This window comes from Onychomys torridus, chromosome 17 (assembly GCF_903995425.1).
Source record: "Onychomys torridus chromosome 17, mOncTor1.1, whole genome shotgun sequence".
Taxonomy (NCBI): domain Eukaryota; kingdom Metazoa; phylum Chordata; class Mammalia; order Rodentia; family Cricetidae; genus Onychomys; species Onychomys torridus.
The window spans coordinates 20457990-20478751 of record NC_050459.1 but is presented as its reverse complement, the minus strand read 5'-3'; the positions used below and the strand labels follow the sequence as shown (position 1 = coordinate 20478751).

General features: G+C 43.8%; 1 protein-coding gene across 1 annotated transcript in view; it reads right to left on the bottom strand.

Annotated features, from left to right (window-relative positions):
* Kcnu1 (potassium calcium-activated channel subfamily U member 1) overlaps window positions 1-20762 on the bottom strand; it is a 72343-nt gene that overhangs the window by 32346 nt on the left and 19235 nt on the right. Inside the window, exons 8-18 of the mRNA XM_036166917.1 lie at window positions 19773-19943; window positions 18271-18362; window positions 16814-16924; window positions 13455-13560; window positions 9957-10039; window positions 8130-8199; window positions 7577-7729; window positions 3142-3254; window positions 2499-2567; window positions 573-662; window positions 363-460 (exon numbers count right to left, since the gene is read on the bottom strand). Coding sequence (XP_036022810.1) covers window positions 363-460; window positions 573-662; window positions 2499-2567; window positions 3142-3254; window positions 7577-7729; window positions 8130-8199; window positions 9957-10039; window positions 13455-13560; window positions 16814-16924; window positions 18271-18362; window positions 19773-19943 — 1156 coding nt within the window. The remainder of the gene's footprint in view (window positions 1-362; window positions 461-572; window positions 663-2498; window positions 2568-3141; window positions 3255-7576; window positions 7730-8129; window positions 8200-9956; window positions 10040-13454; window positions 13561-16813; window positions 16925-18270; window positions 18363-19772; window positions 19944-20762) is intronic.

The window sequence follows — 20762 nt, the reverse complement described above, 5'->3', positions numbered from 1 at the left end:
GCTGGATTTTCAGGCCGAGGCTGGGAACTCAGTGTTCTGCAGGGAAAAGGCAGTGGCTGCAAGTCAGCATGGCCGAGGTGGAGTCTGCGGGTGCCATTTAGTGGCCATGTGGCCGATTACTAAATCTCTGCAGAGTTCATTCTCCTGGCCTGTAAGGGAGTTGAACTGGGCAACCACAAAGGTATTGCTGTTTTTCAGCTTTAAAAGACCACTTATCAGGCCTTGGATGCCGCCCAGCAGGAAGCACAGGCCTTATCTTGGCCAAGTTCAAATGGTCCTCATCTTCTCAGCGATGGGAGCCTCTTTCCTCTCCTTGACCAGACTCCCCAGCAAACAGGCTGACGGAGATAACATGTGATTACCTGTGAGTTCTTCCCGGCTCCTGGTTTTGCAGCCACATTTCTCAATTAGCTCAGGAGTGTGTACGTTTTTGTGGCAGTGGGAGCAGTAAAAGAAGGCCCTGGACAATGAGAGGGAATGGAGAATGATTTAAGTGGCAACTGAGGCTGTCTCCCACTAGGTTCTAGCTGCTTTACTGTGTCCTCTTGGTAATGAACTGCAAAGTGAAGTACCTTTTGACAGCTTGTGAGGATTCGGCAATAAAGAACCCGAGGGTGTCCTTCTCCAGCCTCACCTGTGCCGAGGGATTTAGTATGAGACTCCTGGAAATGGAGGAAGAAAGGTAGTGAGTTTCCCGCTGTTATCTGTAGCAACATTTGACATTTCATGCTGTCCTTAGCAAGGGATTCTTTAAGTTGACGTATTAAAGAATGAAGTCTGTTTTATTTACTGCTAAACACAGTGGGGAAAGTGAATTTGCCTACATTTAATCTGCAGTGTGACCGTGACTAAATAATGTTAATGGAGGCAGAGAAGAGCTTGACTACTGAGCAGAGGGGACGCTCCTCCCTCGGAAGAGTCTTGAATCTGAGATGGATTGACTAAGCCTCACCTTGCTGCCTTGTTGCCCTAGGCAACCCTGACAAAGGAGGCATGGCCATACAGTGGACGGCCTTATGGGAATGCTAGGAGTGCTCATCCCTGGACCCTCTAATAAAATGAAACTACATCTAATTAGGTCTGGGATGTCACTCAAGGGAGTAGCATTGGCCCCCCGCCCACACTAGGCCCAGGGTTGGGTCTTCAGAAAATAAAAATATTCTAGATGAACATTCTCTGGTGGCAATGTAGCTCAGTGCCTGTCTGCCTGAGCAGCTGGGTCTCTGGGGCCACAATCAAACAGAAAAAGCTAAAACTGTCACAGCTGTATAATGAGTTATCAAGGTGGATACCAATGTTCCTTTTCTTTTCCAGTAGCTTATGTGCTCGAAAACTGTCATGAAATTTACCCAGGTCTTCCTTGATGTAGCACTGTGCCACAGGTTACCCTGGTCCTCAGTTTCCCTCACTGCTCCTGTTTTCCGAATGTCCTGTCTTTAGTTTCTTTGATGCGTACATCCAGGATGATGAAGCCCTTGACCTCCTAATGCCCCTCAGTTCTTTCATTTCTGATGAAGCCCTTGACCTCCTTTCCTTCTCTAAAAGTGACTTTTGGCCAGGCATGGTGGCACTGGCCTGTAATCCCAGCACCTGGGAGGCAGAGGCAGGTGGATCTCTCTGAGCTCAAGGCCCCTTGGTCTGCAAAGCAAATTCCAGACCAGGCAAGTAAGAGTCTACTTCAAACAATGAAAAGAAATAAATACATAAACAAATTTACTTTTCTTCTGTTCACTTTGGGATGAAGTTAAGTCCTGATTCTGGCTTACTCTGTTGCCAAGATAATTTAAGAGTACATTGGGAGAGAATCCTTATGAATAGACATGGGCTTCTAAACAAAAGCACACTGTTTTGGTAGACAATGTAGGGCATTTGGTGAATATTTAACTGAGAATAGTAACGAGGGGTGTGATTGCTTTTGACTCTCAAATAATATGGATTTGTGGCCCCTAAATATCATTATTAGCAAGCACATGTCTAATGCATCTAGGGACTGTTGAACAGCTCCTTTTGTGAGGAAGAGAGGATCTCTGAGTTGATGTTAAACATCTATTTATCTCTTCTTGATCTTTTGGCAAAGGTCAAGTGTTAATATCTAGTTATAAAGATACTGTCACAAAATACATAGGTACTTGGTCTGAAAAATTGAGAAGAGGCACAATAATAACAATAATACACCTGACTGTATTTGTAAGAACCTATAAACTTATTTTGTCTTGTGTTTTTTTCTTTTTCCTCTTTTTAAATTTGGGGTGGGATTTTTCTATGTAGCCCAGCCTGGCCTCAAACTCTCAGTGATCCTCCTGCCTCAACCTCTCAGGTGTTGAGGTTACAAGTCAATGCTACCATATGCAGTTATAAACTCATAACTTACAAGCTCTTCAGGAATGCCAGTGGTCTGATCAGATCCCCTCTCTCCTTCATCTACTCTATCAACAACAGTCTAACTCCTCAACAACACACAGCCAAACCTTGGAATCAGTGAAAAACTTGATCAGTACCGACAATTATGAAAGACAGACTTGTGCTGGATGGCTATCAGCATGAGATGCAGCTTCACAAAGCAAAGCCTGGGGAAGAAAGCCAAGGAGTTAGGAGGAGGCGAGACAGGCAGGAGGCTGGTCTACATGAACAGAACCGATCCTTTACGCTCTGTGCTGAGAAGATGAACTCCACTCAACAGAGAAAGAAACGTCTAAATATAGGTCAACACTTCAAACTGAATCCACCCAACATCAATTTGGGCACGAATGCCAACGGGGATGGAGGTGAGCCTGTCCCACACACGTGCACCGTAAAGTGCTAGGATCGAAAGCTGCAGTTCTCACTCTGTGGGTCTGACCCCTTTACAGGTCAAATATCAGATATCCTGTATATCAGATATCTATATTACGGGCCATAGCAGTAGCAAAATTACAGTTATGAAGTAGCCACCAAAACAATTTTATGGTTGTGGGTGAGCACAACATGAGGAGCTGTATTAAAGGGTCGCACGCAGCGTTAGGAAGGCTGAGAACCGCTGACCTAGAGGCTCTGAACTAACTGCTCACACACCTCCTGAGCTTGTACCGGAGCCCTCCTCCATCAACAGTGTGGGGTGGGGGCACTGCAGGGAGAATCCGGGAAGGGTTTCATGCAACGTACCGGCAGACCTCAGGAAATGTCATCCCGGTGAAGGTATCAGAGAGGCGCTGGGTCAGAATTTTGTTCTTCAAGCTATTCAAGAAATATTTTTGCCAGGGATGTTTAGGAAAAACCTAGAAAATACAATCATACCACATAGAGAGTTACATATAGATACACACATATACATACATTAACATGCACAATATATTAATAAGGGAAACTGACGCTGTAACAGGCTGCATAGACCACTGAGTACCAAATCAGTCTCCACTGCATATACATCACAGAGAGGAGCTACAGCCTAGTGTTCATGTGGACCAGTGTTGAAGCAGGAACTGAGACTCATCTGTTTTCAGTGGAGTCCAAGATGATGTGGGCCCTCAACACTCAGTTTCTCCCCAGAGGGCCTTGTGAAAGAGAATTCCGGGAAAGAAGCTGTGTCTGCAAAGGCTGGTTGATGAATTAAAACGTCAGTGCCCGTGAGAGTTTGGAAGATGGCGCGTCCAGAGCCTGATTACAATTTTTCACAAGCCTCCTGAAGAGCTATGCCTTACCTACCTCTGTCTGACCTAACTTCCTGATAAATAAGAACCTTTGGAATATATTAACTTAATAAAGCCCTCCTTAATAAACTCTCCACCAATCACAGGACTCAGAATGCACAGTAGCAGAGCCCTATCGCTGAGATTTCTCTGCCTGCCTGTAACTGCCTTCAGGTATATCTACCGATGTGTTTTTAAAACGTCTTCATTTGGGGTTGGAGATTTAGCTCAGTGGTAGAGCGCTTGCCTAGTAAGCGCAAGACCCTGGGTTCGGCCCTCAGCTCCGGAGGAAGGAAAGAAAAAGGAAAAAATGTCTTGATTTATGACTTTCTTTATTCTATTACTATGAAAACTCCATAAAACCACTTCCATATGGGAACATGAGATTTGAGGTAAAAGAAATCTGTGTTCCGGCTGAAAAAAAAAGAAAATAAATCTGTGTTCCTAATCCCTAGTTACTCAAATTTGGCTCCAGGACAAGCTAGCTTGTTCCCTTTGAGGTAAGAGCTATATTTTAAAGTTAAAACAGAATTGCGTTTCCTTGTCGGAATTAGTCATTTTCTCTGGCTCGCTGCTCACTGTAGTGCAGCAGCCTCACTGTTTTTGAGACACTAACAGTAACACGGGAGGGACAATGTGGAATCTAAGCTAGAATTCTCTGGATATGATAGCTTAGGATTGACTTTGATTAATCTTACTTTTGACTGAGAAATTGCATACCACAAAGAAAAGATTGTCTGTGGCTTCTACTGAAAATGAAAACCCTTCACAGGTTCATAGAAATCCAAGATGATGTTGATCAGGATTGATAATACTGCAAAGCCTAAGGCCAGCAGAAGGTCTCTAGAGAAATGGGACAGGCTGCCGGTGACTTTACTCTGGCGTTACAATGGAACCCAGGACCTTGTACATGCAACATCCTGCCCCTAAGATACATCCCAGCTCTAGAATAAATATTCTAGCAAGGCGGAATGCCACCTAGGGGAGGTCACTGGAAACTTCTCTTGGGATTTTGTGTAAGGCCACTGCTCATCTCCTCACCTGCCCTACAATGAGCCTTACAGTACCGCCTCCACAAAGGAGAACAGACACCAGAACCATGGATGAAGATGGAAATTTCCAGTCTCTAGAACAACTCTTGCTACGGAGATAAACGGTGACCTCAGATATTCTCCTCAAACCATTTTGTGGTTTGAAAAGTGGTCACCTATTCCTGATCATTTGGCACCCTTTCCCAGTCCTTTCCTCCACACTGAGATCAAATGAATCTCTTGCTCATTCTCAGTCTCTCAGACTGTCACAAGGAGCGCATGTGGCCATCGATGCCTCAACTACTAAAGAAACTGACCAAGTGTTTGTGGCCTGAATTATTTAGGTTTTAAAAGGATACACCTGTTGATGGCGAGGAGCTCCTTAAAGCTCAGAAAAGACAGAAAGAGGACAAAGGGCATTTAGGCCAGAACAATCTGGGGACTCACGCAATCCAGCTGGGTAAATTTAATCAAGATTGAAGCATAAGGTAACCAACCCTCTGGGTCTAGAGGCGACAGGAAATGTTCTTCCAGCCACAACATCTCACAATACAATTAATATAATTAAACCAAGTGGCACACTGATTCAAGGCCCTCTGGTATGAGCACTCAGGTGTCTTACACATAGTCATACAATGCCTGGAGAAATCTGATTGTGAGATTAATGACTTTCATTTTACAGATGGGGAAATGGGATCAAGGAAAGCAAGCAACTAATTAGAGGCCCACAGCTCTGCGCACTGGCCACTGTCTGAGTATGTGAACCAAAATTTGTTATAAAACAAAATGCAGCGCATACAGGACTGACAAGCCCTGTCCTGATTCTGCTCAGTTTAGGGTTCCTAAAAGGTGGTTTCAGACTTCATTTTTTTTTAAAATATGGAAACCACAAATATCTCTTACATTCTCAAAGTCACTCTGTGGTGCACACTGACATGAGATCGTGTTTAATGGGGATTAACAAGAATCTGTCAAATAGCAAAGAAATACACAGACAGGGTTGGTGTCACATCTGTACTATGTTGCCACAAAGGAAACAAACTCTGTGTGCAGGATTTCCACTTCATTTATGTTCTCCAGTCATGGTTGTTAAAGGCACAACAATCCAGGAAGACACTGAAAGCCTGTCCCTTTCTCTACACACTACACAACTCAGCAAAGCCATGCACAGTCACCGCCAAGTGCTGGCAAGATCCTGGCTAGATCCAGGTTCACTCTCTACTACCTGAGGCTCACTTCTTTTTTCTAGGTATTACATTCTCAGAAAGAATTACTGAAGAATTGTCTTTCTGCTGGAGTTAGTGCTCCGTCGATCTCTACACTCTTGCTTTTCCTTAACAACACCGAGGAAGAAAAGATGTAGAAGAACCAAATGAAGTCCAGAGAGGCCAAGAGGAGCATCCGCGCAGGAAGCAGCAAACGTGGGGTGAGAATGAGATGGCCAGTGAGGCCGTTCTTGGCAGGATCTTCGGGAAAGGACAACAGAGCCTGCCCCCGAACCCCAGAGACATCTCAGGGAAGCGCACTGGACGGCCACCGGTGGGTACAAAACAGCAGTCCCCTTTTGTCCCTTACTTCATCCCACACAAAGGATCTAGGGTCTAAGGCAGGAAGTGGTGGGTGGATACCCAACGTCAGAGCCAGGAAGACTGAACCAGACGGCTCTGGCTCCTGGTGTGGTGCCCACCAGCTGACTCTACATACAACCTGGTTCCTTGGCTTTTCCACACCCTGCTGGTTACTTCCTAAAACCACCGCAGCGTGTGACCACTATTTGATTTATGATCACTATTCCTGTTACTGGGTGGATCTGCCCTACAGTAATCTAGAAATTAATTCGATTTTAGTTATTACTCATATCATTTCTATTTGGTTAATATAATAATTATTAAACTAATCATTTTATATTTTATTTACATTTAAATAGTATGTCTCTGTTAAGACTACAGCTGTTCCAAACACCCTAAAGGTCATGCTGGAACTCTTATCCAATAACTGATGGAAGTGGATGCAGAGATCTTCGGCCAGGCCCCAGGTGGAGCTCCAGGAGTCCAATTGTCGAGAGAGAGGAGGGATTGTAAGAGTGTGAATTGTTGAGACCAAGATTGGAAAAGCACAGGACAAATAGCCAAATGAATGGAAGCACATGAATTATGAACCAAAGGCTGTGGAGCCCCCAGCTGGATGAGGCCCTCTGGATAAGTGAGACAATTGAATAGCTTGAACTGTTTGGGAGGCACCCAGGCTGTGGGACAGGGACCTGTCCTTAGTGCATGAGCTGGCTGTTTGGAACCTTGGGCTCACACAGGGACACATGCTCAGCCTGGAAGGAGGGGACAGGACCTGCCTGTACTGAATCCACCAGGTTTAAATGAATCCCCAGGGGAGTCTTGGCCCTGGAGGAGATGGGAATGGAGGGGAGGGGCTGGGGGGAAGGTGGGGGGGGGGGCAGGAGTGGGGAGGACAGGGGAACCCATGGCTGATATGTGAAATTAAAACAGAAATATAATAATAATAATAATAATAATAATAATAATAATAAATAAAAGACTATAGCTGTTTACATTTTTACTCTCAATAATTCAAAGTGCTTCCAAATTTCTGAAAATATTTACATTTACAGCATCCTGGGATGTAGGTAGGAAGCAGACTTATAGTCTGTTTTGCAGCTCGATGCTGTAAATGTTTTAACAATGACTTCCTCAAGGCCAGGGAAACACCTGGAACTTGAATCCAGATCTTTCGACCCTTCCCTTCCCAAGAGGCAAACCCCATTTCTTAGAGACTGCTTGTATTCTTCAAATTTTTTTTCCTACTTCGGATCCTACTGTGTGGGATGTGGAAAAAGAGCCAAGACTCAATATCCCTTTGTAAAGTTACCTTTTGGTTCTGTTCAATAAACAGAGTCGTAAGAAAGGTGCACAGGCCTGGCACCAAGCAGCCTTGGGCGATAAATCCAAGCTTCAGCTCTGCGAAGCAGATGATGTTGTCCCCGGCACCCCAGTTCCAGGTGGGGATTTTTGATAGGAAAGCCTGTTTCACGGAAGGAAGTAAGTCGGGCGTTAAGAATGCAGACAAACCACAAGAAACCTCTCCGGGTGCACATTTTCTTTAAGCAGCTTTCTCTTCACTCTTGAGAATAAAGGTAGTACCAAGGTCGATGGACACAACAGAACTCCATCTGCCTTTGAAAGTGTCCGTCTACCTCCAGAGCTTTCCAAACAAACACACACACAAACAAGCTGAAGTTGTAAAGGTTGGGTCAAAGGGCTGAACTCACTGATTCTGTTCCTTGCTGGTGTCCCTAAATGAGCCACCATTTGGAAGAGACTCCAAATCTCATCTATTGCTGACTTTTTTTTTTTTTTAAATCTGTCGATCCATGAGGTGACCTAAAGATGAGAAAACCAAGTGTGCTCAACGGCCACGGTACCTTGTTGTGGGACTGCAGGATCTGAATGATGATTCTGGTCCGTGAATTGTAGTTCTTGATAGAAAGCACCCTGAAAAAAAGAACAATATGCTCGATAGTCATGTGTCATATTGACTTTGTAATATAATCCAATTCACAGTTAAATTTCCTGTGAGTAAGTGTGGGACGGACTCAGCACATTAATTACAAAACTCATTGTTAGTTTGTTTCTACACTCATATTAACAGTTAGTTTTCATATACATACTTTCATTTTATGTATATGAGCGTTCCACTCAAACATATGTACGTGTACCACAGGGCCAGAAGAAGGTGCCCGAGTCCCTGGGACGGGAGTTGCAGGAACTGAGCCCGAGTCCTGTGAAAGGGCAGTGAGCCACTGTACTGTTTTCTGAAACGTATTGACAATGGTGTGACCAGAAAGGCAACACTGCTTAGGAGACCAGGTAACCAAATCCATGGGAAGGTCAGGTTTTAGGATTCAAACACTGGAATCCACTGACAGGAAGAAATAAACAGTTTCACATGCCTTAGCCTTGCACCTGACGGCTCGAAGTGGCTAATAGAACGTTTCATTTTATAGGCTAAGGGCCTAAAACGTATCTTCTGTTCAACGTAACACACGTGATGTCATTTCTCAACTTTCTTGCTCTGTGTAGAATCATCTTCAACCACACATATTTATTTTGCTCTAGGGACAGAGCCACCACAATCATCTTTTGAGTTTCTGTCACAAGGCAAGTTCCTGCTCACAGATACCTGACAGTTGAAGTTGGGAACTCCTTTCACCTTGAGAACCCTTGCCAGTGTGCACAAACACATCACACTCAACCATGTGTCCTCTTTTCCTAGAACTACCAAAGAGACATTCCAATAAATAAAGAATACATGCGGGGAGGTGGTGGCACACGCCTTTAATCCCAGCACTCAGGAGGCAGAGGCAGGCGGATCTCTGTGAGTTCGAGGCCAGCCTGGGCTACAGAGTGAGTTCCAGGGAAGGCGCAAAGCTACACTGAGAAACCCTGCCTCAAAAAACCAAAATAAATAAATAAATAATACAGTTGGATTTGTGGAGTATTCCTTTACACAGTGAATATATGTCACCATGACTGGGTTAATAAAGAAGCTGACTGGCCAATAGCTGGACAGGTAGAGGTTAGGCGGGACTTACAGACAAAAAGAAGAAGGGGAGGAGTCAGAGGACTGTGAGGAGACATGGAGAGGAGGAGATAGACTTGCCGTACTGAGAAAAGGTACCAAGCCACCAAGCAGAGCACAGATTAAAAAAAAAAAAAAGGGTTAATTTAAAATGTAAGAGTTGGCTAGTAACAAGCCTGACTTCTTGGCCGAGCATTTATAATTAATAACAAGTTTCTGTGTGACTACAAGGATTCACAAATGGCATCTTTGTTTTGGAACTGAGGAGGATCTTACTCAGAATGGCACTATCTGAATACCAACCTAGAGTTACAGCTGGGAATATAGCTCAGTTGGTAGAGTTAACACATGAGATCCTGGGTCTGATCCTCACCGCCATAAAAAGGGGGAGAGGGTGTTTGTATACAGCTCTTAGCTATGGGAAACATCAGGGGACATGATGGAGAGAGTCATACACATTTAGGATGTTCTACTTTCACTTCCCTTTACAGTCACTGTTTTGGGGTGCATGTGGGACAAGAAGCAGGCAGAAACCTGGCATATGATGAACCTAGTGAATTAGACATCTCCCCTCATTTAGTCCTGTGTGGTAGGCTTTGTTCTAGAATGTAAAGAAGAATACCGTCATTGGAGCATACAAGAACAAAACAGAGCCACGCCGGCTTCTTACCTCATGATGTTTGAATTGTCTTCAGCGTGTAAGTCACTGCACAGAGGGTTGGCTAGAATCAGGCAGGCTTCTGCGGACTCCACCTGTTCTTCAGATTAAACAGCGGCCGTCAGGTTAACGACAAGGGAAATACTCTAGCATTCCCTCTTTGAGACTTTTTTATGGTTTCATCAAACTATACCGCTAACAAGAAGGGCACAGATGTCTTCATATCAAGACCACAGTCCCACAAATGCTGCCAAGGCTCTGAGGGCTGCAGCTGAAGGACCAGGGCACAGGGGCTCTTACAGAATTGAAAATTGCTTGACGATGGGCACGGTTTCAAGCTGTACTTTCCTATACTGTATATCACCATTATTCATGTCTGCTGATGAGCAGTAAGACCTTTTCCAGCAACTGCCAGCACATTTATCCACCTTAAGGACACCAAACAATGGCAGAATTGGGAATATGCTTGTTCACAATGAAGCGTCACTCAACATTTGGGTTCTAAATTTTAAAGTGCTAGAAAATTATTGAAACTACTCCTACAGTAACAAAATGTAAGACAGAAAACAATTATGCTGAGCCTGTCATTTTCTGCTTGGGAGTCTTTGCATTAGCTCTACAGAACAGTGGTTCTCAACCTTCCTGATGCTTCGACCCTTTAACACAGTTCCTCATGGTGTGGTGACATCCAACCATAACATTATTTTCATTGCTACTTCATAACTGTCATTTTGCTACTGTTATGAAACACAATATAAATAGCTGTGTTCTCCAATGGTCTTAGGCGATCCTTGTGGAAGGATCACTTGTGCATGGTTCGCCCAGCAAAGGAGAAATAGATGAGATCTACATGAGTAAACTGGGGTTGAGGGGGCATTATGGAGTGCAAGGGATGGGGGATGAGAACATAGGGGAACAGGAGGTTTGAGCTGAAACAGGAACAGAGTGGGAGAGCAAGGAAAGAGATACCATGATAAATGAAGACATCATGGGAATAGGGAAAGACAGAGTGCTAGGGAGGTTCCCAGGAATCCACAAGGATGACTCCACCATAGACTATTGGCAATAGTCTAGAGGGTGCCTGAACTGGCCTACTCTGGTGATCAGATAGCTGAATACCCTAACTGTCGTCAGAGATCCCTCATCCAGTGACTAATAAAAGCAGATCCACAACCGGGCACCAGGCCAAGCTCCAGGAGTCCAATCAATGAGAGAGAGGAGGAATTCTATGAGCAAGGGACATCAAGATCATGATGGGAAAATGTACAGAGACGACCAGCCAAACTAGTTGAAACGCATGAACTATGGACCAATAGCTGAGGAGCTCCCATGGTCCTGGACTAGGCACTATGGATAGGCAAGACAGCTGTTTAGCTTGAATTGTTTAGGGGTCTACCAGGCAGTGGGATCGGACCCATCCCTGGTGCATGAGCCGGCTTTTTGGAGTCTAGTGCCTATGGTGGGACACTGCCCAGCCTTGGTGCAGGGAGGAGGAGCCTAGACCTGCCTCAACTGAATGTACCAGGCTCTGCTGACTCCCCAGGGGAGACCTTGCCTTGGAGGAGATGGGAAGGGGGGGGTGGGTTGAGGGGAAGGCTGGGAGGCAAGAGGAGGGAGGAGAGGGGACTCTGTGGTTGGTATATAAAATGAATAGAAAATCTCTTAATAAAAAAAAAAAAAAGAAAAGGGTCATTTGACCCCCCAAAGGGGTCATGACCCACAGGCTGAGAACCACTGCTGTAGACTTTTGCTTTGAACTGAATTATTCAGGTTTGTTACTTAGATACCAGGAAGCCGGTTTTGATCCAACACCAAACTTTACTATTCACTTGGCCATTGTTCATTATTTTTAGCCTTGGCCTTGCTGGAATTTCCACTATTTTTCTTAATGTTTATCTTATCAAAGGTCAATATACCAATATCTAAGAAGGGAAGTTGATGAGACCCAACAAAGACCATATTTGGCTATGCAGCCTGCTGAGGGAGAAAAGTAATCAGCAGAAATCTTACCCAGCTGTGAACCTTGCAAGCTACAATAATAACTGGCCTAGCAATAACACAGCAAACTACGGCCATGTATGTAATAGTGGTATGAATGCTACAGGAGTAACCAACTCTGACTAGATTTAGGGCCTGGGAGTAGAAAGAAACTCGGGCCTGGTACTGTAAACCCAAACCCATGGCTGGGAAGTTCATAGACACTAGGAGAGAATCTACTAATATTACTTTGATAAATGGACATACTTTCAAACCACCTTCTAAATACATTATCTCTAAACCCATAGGTAAGTATAGCTTCTCATTAGAGAGGCTTCTTTATGTAGTGGACAGCAGTCAAAACAGAGCAGAGCAACTGGTCAAAGTGCAGAGATTAAGTGTCTGTCAAGTGATCAGCCACAAAGTGGACATCTGTGTCACATCCCTTCCCTCCAAGGTTCCGAGAACACAGTCAAATTGTGTGGTGGAAAGATTCTTAGAGCCAAAGGTTGAGAAGTCTGGGGAGACACCAGTGTATTCTGGACATGACAGGACCGTTGCACCTATGAACCCACAGTAGCTTTGCCTGCCTGTGTAAGACTTGAACAAGAGCAAGCCAGTCAACATTCCCACATGGATTGGGGAGGGGTACAGCCAACAGCTGAGGAGCTGTTGACGGTTCATGGCTACTAGTGGAGGAAATCGGTTTTTCTTAGGAATGTGGATCCTGGGAGGCTGACCACACTCCAATAAACAGCCTCACACCCATGTGTATATGGGCAGCACTAATTGGATTCAGTGAGTTATAAAAAATAAAACAAGAGTGAGAGAGAGAAATGTCAAGTTGGGTGGGGGTCATGGGGGAATCCAGAAGGAGCTAGATGGGGAGAGGAGCAAATATAGGTAAAACAAGTAGTGTGTATATACAAAATTCTCCAGGAATAAATAAAAATAAAGGGCATGGGAGAGTGCATCATATACTGTGCAAATAAATGTTTCTGATTTAAATCTTTTTTAAAGGTTTATTTATTTATTATGTATACAGCGTTCTGTCTGCATGTATGCCTGCACATCAGAAGAGGGCATCAGATCTCATTACAGATGGCTGAGTCACCATGTGGGTGCTGGGAATTCAACTCAGGACCTCTGGAAGAGCAGCCAGTGCTCTTAATCTCTGAGCCATTTCTCCAGCCCTGATTTAAATATTTTTAAAAATAAAAGACATAAAAGAACACACACTTTTATTATCTATAACTTTTTCCAGACCCCTTAAGTAACAGAATAAAATCTCATAGAGACTATGATGGAGGAAGAATTTAAAAGTAATATAGGCCAACACTGAGGTCCACCTGCTGTGAGTCAAGAAGGATTTGGAAGTCAGTTACGGTCTTTTTCTGACCGGTGTTTAAAACCGTGGAAGCTGTGTTTTCCTCCAGTCCAAAGACTTGGACTGCTGGCTCCTGATGCAGCAACCCAGCCCATCATCCCATTCCCGGCTTCCGGACGGGACAAACAGAGAGAGTTAGATCTTACTGAAACTCGCTTCAGATCCTCGAACTTCAGCGCGGAGCCACACACAAACGTCGTGAAGGACAAGTTGCATTTCAGTAAGGTCTCCAGCTCCAAGGACGGAGGCGCCCTAGATGAAAGGGTTTCGTGGCAGAGATGAACCCAGAGCTTGGCTCTGCTTGGTGGTTATCTGACTTAGTACATTTACTAAATCCCTAATTCCATCAGAAGCCATCTGTATTCCATTATACATCCATATGGCTCGAGGAGGCTGGCACAACTAACCCAGTCTACAAATGGGTCTGTAGATGAGGCCTGAGCAACCCTAGTGCACAAAACCAAAACAACAGAGAAACCATGAATCAAATAATGCAAACAATTCAATTACTCAGAGGGATACAGCATTTCAGGGCTGGAAAGATGGCACCGTGGTTAAAGGCATTGACTGCTCCTAGGGCGGACCAGATTCCAGTTCCTGTGACCTACATAAGGTGCTTCACAACCACCTGTGACTCCCAGCTGCAGGTGGGCGGATGTCCTTCTCTGGCTTCCACACGGACCTACACTCAAACGTACACATCCACAAACATATACATAATTTAAAATCTTAAACAGGAAAAGATACAGCATTTGCAGGCATGGCTCAACAAAATGGCTTCTAAATATATGAAGTGAATACAGACAGGACGTGAGAATTGATCCTGTTACTGGCGCAAGCAATTTCACCACACCTGTAAATGATCATCGGCAAGTATTTTAAACGTGGGTTTAGTGTCGTGTGATTTTTGTTTTGTTTTGTTTTGTTTTGTTTTTTGTTTTTTTGTTTTTCGAGACTGGGTTTCTCTGTGTAGCTTTACCCCTTTCCTGGAACTCACTCTGTAGCCCAGGTTGGCCTCGAACTCACAGAGATCCACCTGCCTCTGCCTCCCAGTGCTGGGATTAAAGACGTGTGCCACCACTGCCCAGTGTTGTGTGATATTTTGACTGTGTTCTGACAAATAAAGCTTGCTTGGAGTCAGAGAACAGAGCTAGCCACTAGCTGACCATAGAAGTTTGGAGGACTGTAGAGAGAGGAGACAGGAAGTGGTAAGACAGGGCTGAGAGAGGATTTCAGCCTTTTTGGACTGCCACCATGCCTGGCTCAAGGCATTAGTTTTAAGTCTCCTAGTGGAAAAAAAGGGCCACGATGAATCTGATTTGAGCACAAAACTCAACTACACTCTGAAAGAGCTAACTCTAATCCTCCAAGAATTATTCAGAAAATAGAAGATTGGTTTCCAAATGTACTTTATGAAACCAGTATTACACTGACCGTAAAGCCACATAAAGACACAACAACAAAACTATCTCCCTGGTGAAAAGAGAAACAGAAGTTCTCAACAAAATACTTGTAGACACATCAAAAAACAATCACTCACCATGATAACTTGACTTCATTGTGGAGATGTAGAAATTGTTCAACATATGTAAATCAATGTGCTCAGCCAGTGCATTGGTGGGCTCAACTGTAGAAATCATAAACGTTGACAAAACCCAATACCCTTTCATGATAGACGTCCTGGGAGATTAGGGATCAGGCCAACATATCGCAACCTAACAAAAGCGAGACACAACAAGCCTACAGCCAACATCATGTTAACACAACAAGCCTGCAGCCAACATCATGCTAATTACAGACATGTCCAGAGCATTATCACTAAAATCAGACACCGGTGCTACTTTTCCACTTCTATCTAAAGTCTTAGCTAGACCAAGGAGACAGAAGAGGAACTGAAAGGAACGATCAGGAACAAAAGTCAAAGAATCCCGGTTTGTAGATGATATTACAGTGTATGTAAGAGATCCTAAAGTCCCCACCGGAAAACCCCCCAAAACTCATCAACTCTTGAAGCAAAGTGGCAAGCATAAAATTCACACACACACACACACACACACACACACACACACACACACACACCACCACCACCACCACCAACAACAACAACAACAACAACAACAATAAAACCCAGTAGCCTTTCTATGTCAACAACAAATACATTAAACAAAGAAACAAACCCATTTTACAATATCCTCCAAAACAAAGAAAAGAGGTTGGAATAAACATGACCAAAGGCAGGAAAGATTTCCACAGGACAGTTTTAAAACACTGAAGAAGAAAACTGAGAAAGAAACTAAAAGATAGGAAGGTCTCCCATGCTCATGGATTTGAAGAATTAAGATCTCAAAAATGACTATTTTAGGCCAGGCATGGTAGTACACATCTTTAATTCTAGCATTCTGGAGACAGACACAGGCAGATATGAAATAAAGGCCAGCCTGGACTACACAGTGAGTTCCAGGACAGCCAGGCCTCCATATAGAGATCTGTCTCAACAATAAATAGATAGATAGATAGATAGATAGATAGAGTGAATGAATTAGTGAATGAGTGAATGAATGAATGAATGAACAAGAATGGCTATCCCGCCAAATGCAATTCACAGATTCAATATAATCTCCATAAAATTTCAGCACCATTCTCCACCAGCCTTTTTGGACTGCCACCATGTGGTAGAAGGGGTAGAAGGAATCTTAGATTTCTGATGAAAACACAAAAGGCTGGATTGCAAAGCAATCTAGAACAAAATGATAATGAAGTTTCACTATGTGTGATTTCAAGTTATACGATAGAGATATAGTAATAAAAACACCGACACTCAGGTGTGGACTACCTCTCTTTGAGTCATTGATCAAAAGGGTCCCGTAGCCTTCCAAAAATAAAGGCCAATGCCACTGTTCTTGGCTACCCACCAGAACTTGAAGGTAAGACCCTATTGCTGAAGACATCACGTACCTGAATCATGAGACATGGAAAAATCAAGCTGGTCCCGACCTGGAAGCTGCATCCCTACTGCTAGTTTTCATAGTACCTAAGTGTCCCATAACCAAGTCACTTAAATAATGTTAGTAGATATGCAGAAAAATATCTGGAGAGATAGACTCCAAAATTTTTGCACTGGTTAGGTCTGGACATGAAGTTACTCTTCTTTTTCTATACCTCATCTTTCCAGAGAGGCTGAGAAGCAATTATTTTTTCTATTTTTGTTTACCATTGTTTCCTAAAATTTCTATAAATGTTACAAGTGTTAAAAAAACATTAAAACACACACACATAGCTCGGCAGCCGTGGAGCACACACCTTTAATCCCAGCACTCAGGAGGCAGAGGCAGGCAGATCTCTGTGAGTTCAAGGCCAGCCTGGGCTACAGAGGGAGATCCGGGACAGGCTCCAAAGCTGCACAGAGAAACCCTGTCTCGAAAAGCAAAAAAACAAACAACAACAAAAATGTAGACACATTCCAACTATTAATTTAGAACAGACTGAGCCACACTGATGCACTTACTCTCCAAGGAACACAATCTCAGTGTTGATTTCTCCTGACCTATGGCGGAGGAAATTCCTCAGAAAGGCAGTCACACTGTCAATCGTGATGTTTCCGCAGACCACGATGAACCTAGGCAACAAGAAAGGGGAAGAGGAGCATCCGAAGAACAGAAGGACAGCTCTCCCACGGTATCTGAGGGAATGGACTCCAAGAACCGCGCCCCCCACCCACACACAAATGGTCGAAATCTATAGATGTTCCATGTCTTCATTTAAAATGGCGTAAATGTGCATGTGACCTACAGACGTCCCCTGGCCTACCTGAAATCATCTCTAGGATACTTGTAAAATCTAATGCAATGTAAATATGATGTGAATAGTTGTCACGGTGTGTTGTTCATGGAATAATGAAAAGGAAAGCAATCAATGCAAGTTCAGTACTGGTGCAAATTGTTTTTAAATATTGTCCATCTGAGGCTGGTTGGACCCCCAGGATCTGATAGATCTGACTGTATCTTCCTGTCAAGCTGAAAGAAGGGCAATTAGCTTAAATTGTTTTCAGTACATTTTGTCTATGGATCCTTTAGAATTTAGCAACATAAACACAAAGGAGTTCAAAGCACTGGAAGCCTCCAGTTCTATGGGCTTTTGCCTCATCTCAAAACATGCATGTATGACGGGCAGTGATGACACACACCTTTAATCCCAGCACTTGGGAGGCAGAGCCAGGCAGATCTCTGTGAGTTCGAGGCCAGCCTGAGCTACAGAGCAAGATCCAGGAAAGGCGCAAAAACTACACAGAGAAACCCTGCCTTGAAAACAAACAAACAAAAACAAAAAACCCAAAACAAAACAAAACAAAACAAAATACTGTGCATGTCTCCAAACAGCTGCATTATACAAAAATTTCTGGGAAAGCTACCATTATGGTTATAATTGTCACAATTATTTATCACATAATAGACTTGCAAAACTCTGCTATTCACAAGTGTCATTATTTTGGGGGACTCTCTGTCTGTCTCCTCTCTCTCTCTTATTTGGGTTGACTGAAGTTGATTAAACACTCTTATGAGGGGGCTGGAGAGATGGCTCAGAAGTTAAGAGCACTGACTGCTCTTCCAGAGGTCCTGAGTTCAATTCCCAGCAACCACATGGTGGCTCACAACCATCTGTAATGAGATCTGGTGCCCTCTTCTGGCCTGCAGTCATACATGCAGACAGAACATTGTATACACAATAAATAAATCTTTAAAAAAAAAAACACTCTTATGAATAGATCTATCAGCAATTTGTAACAAGTCGTGAACATCCTGTCTATATGGCATTCATCCTAACACGATTCTCTTCGGTGAATGAAAACCTTGGGCAGGGTGTGCTCTCGGGTCTGTAGCTATGACAGGCCGTGTGTGTCTACAACAATACACGTGGCCAACAGACCATCTTAAACTGTAGGGACTGTGTGGGAGAGCTAATTACTTCTTTCCTTTGACTGCTTCATAGGGCTTGGTGTATTTCCTCCTGTTGGTAAAGAGCTCCACCATTTCTGGGATGCAGTTTGCAAACAGTATCTAAAATAATAAGCAAAAAGAAAAGTTCTTCAGGGCTCATTACTTTGACAGATATTCCCAAACTACCAGGCTATAAAGAAAGAGACAAGAACACATGAATGTCTTTCATCTAGCACAGTGGATCTCAACCTTCCTAACACTGTGACCCTTTAATACAGTTCATGTTGTGGTGACCCCAACCATAGATTATTTTCCCTGTGACTTCATAACTGTAATTTTTGTTCACTGTGATGAATTGTAATGTACATAAATATTTTTGGAGCTAGAGATTTGTCAAAGGCGTCATAACTCACAGGTTGAGAACCACTGATTTAGCAGAAGGCTATAACAGTGAACTGCATTTAAAAGAGAGATTATATTTTCCCCAGTTTTTTAAGAGTTAGGATTTTTTTTAAAGATTTATTTATTTATTATGTACACAGAAGAGGGTGCCAGATCTTATTACAGATGGTTGTGAGCCATGTGGGTGCTGGGAATTGAACTCAGGACCTCTGGAAGAGCAGTCAGTGCTCTTAACCTCTGAGTCATCTATCCAGCCCCAAGAGTTAGGATTTTGATTAAATTTAACAAATTGATGTTCAGTTTCAACATAATAAACACAAATATTAGACAACTTCTCTATAAATTTGTCCCTTGATGGTTTCTAACTTCTCTTTTATTCTGATTTCACACTGTGTGGACTGTGAAAAACAAAACAAGGGCTGGAGAGATGGCTCAGCAGTTAAGATCAGGGGCTGATCTTCCAAAGGTCCTGAGTTTAATTCCCAGCGCTCACAAACATCTGTAATGAGATCTGGCGCCCTCTTCTGGCTTGCAGGCCTACATGCAGGCAGAACACAGTGTACTTAAGTAAATAAATCTAAAAGAAAACCCCAAAAACTTCACATATGACACTGGAGGGACCAGAGAGATGACTGAAATGTCAGAAGGTGACCCTGGTCATGGCAATATAAAAATGGCGGAGTGGAACAAACAGTTATGGTTTTTTAAGAGACTGAAATAAGAAATGAGACTTCTTAGGCCCTCACCACTCCCCGAGCTAAGCATAAATACTAGTTTATCTGGACTTTCCCCGGAACTAATTACTGGTGTAGTAAGTGATTGTCATTTGAGAGAGATGGTACAGAACCAAATCTCAAATGATCTTCCCTTCAGGAGAAGATTTTAGTCTGATGAGGGGAAAAAAATGGAGGAAAATGGACTTGCTTGATTCAATGTAGAATCTACCACCTTTCACCCCTGCAAACGAAGGAGCTGCACTCCAGGTTTGGAAAAGGTGGAATCTGTGCATCTTTTCATTTTCACATACACTGAATAAAGCAACATTCACTTTCAAATCTCTATTGTTTCCTCACCGTTAACTGTAATGCTTTATTTGTATACGCAGGAGAGAATAAAAATACTCCTTACCAAACTTCCAAGGGTGAAGAAAACGATGAAAGTCCGTCCTAGGGAGGTCTTGGCCACCACATCCCCAAAGCCAACAGTTGACATTGTTGCCGTTACCAGATAAATGGACTCAAAATAGGACATGGACTGTGAATTTCTACCGCTGAGCCAGGGATCACCAGAATTTTCCACCTGTCCAAAGAGAGATGGCAAAGGAAAGGTCTGTGAATAGAAGGGAAGGGAGGGGGTAGGCAAACACTCCATCGATTTCCCTCAATTCAGGCCAGAGACAAGAACAAATGACGGACTGCAGCTGCCGAGGGCCCTCCCAACTGTGGGTGCTGATCAGGAGGCCTTGTTTCCACAGTGAGGATTATCACTGGCATCCGATGGGAGCACGGGGCAAGCACTCAGATTGGGAAGACCCTATGGGGTTTGCTGCCTGCTTCCCTTGAGGCCCGGAGCATCCTGGAGCCAAAGGTCTCCAGCAGTCATCATTCATTTTCATTTTCGGAGAAGATGGGGAAAATCGATAAGGAAGCTGAGCATCGGTTTCGGTGAGCGTAAGCACGTGGCCTTAACATGGAAAAGCAAACTTTCCCAGGTTGATTCGAATGAGGTGGACCAAGTTGCTTTTGGTCATGGTGTTTCATCACAGCAATAGGAACCCTAAGACAAGTTGGTACCAGGATGGTTGAGGTGGTGCTGTGACAGACGTGACCATGTTGTTTGGGGGAGGATTGTGGAAGGAACTTTGGACCTTTGGGCTAGAAAACCCATTGAGTGTTGCGAGCTCGGCGAGCTGTTCTGTCAGAGCTTAGGAGACAAGAATGTTGAGAGCAGTGCAGACAATGGGAGACCTGGCTTGTGACTTTTCAGAGGGAAGCAGATTCTACCAGGGCCTTTGTGTGCCGAATCTGCGGTTCTGGTCAGCTGGGGCCGAAGAATCGGCAGTGATTAACCAGAGACCAGAACCACTAAAGTAAAACCTTTGCTATACTGGGACAGCGG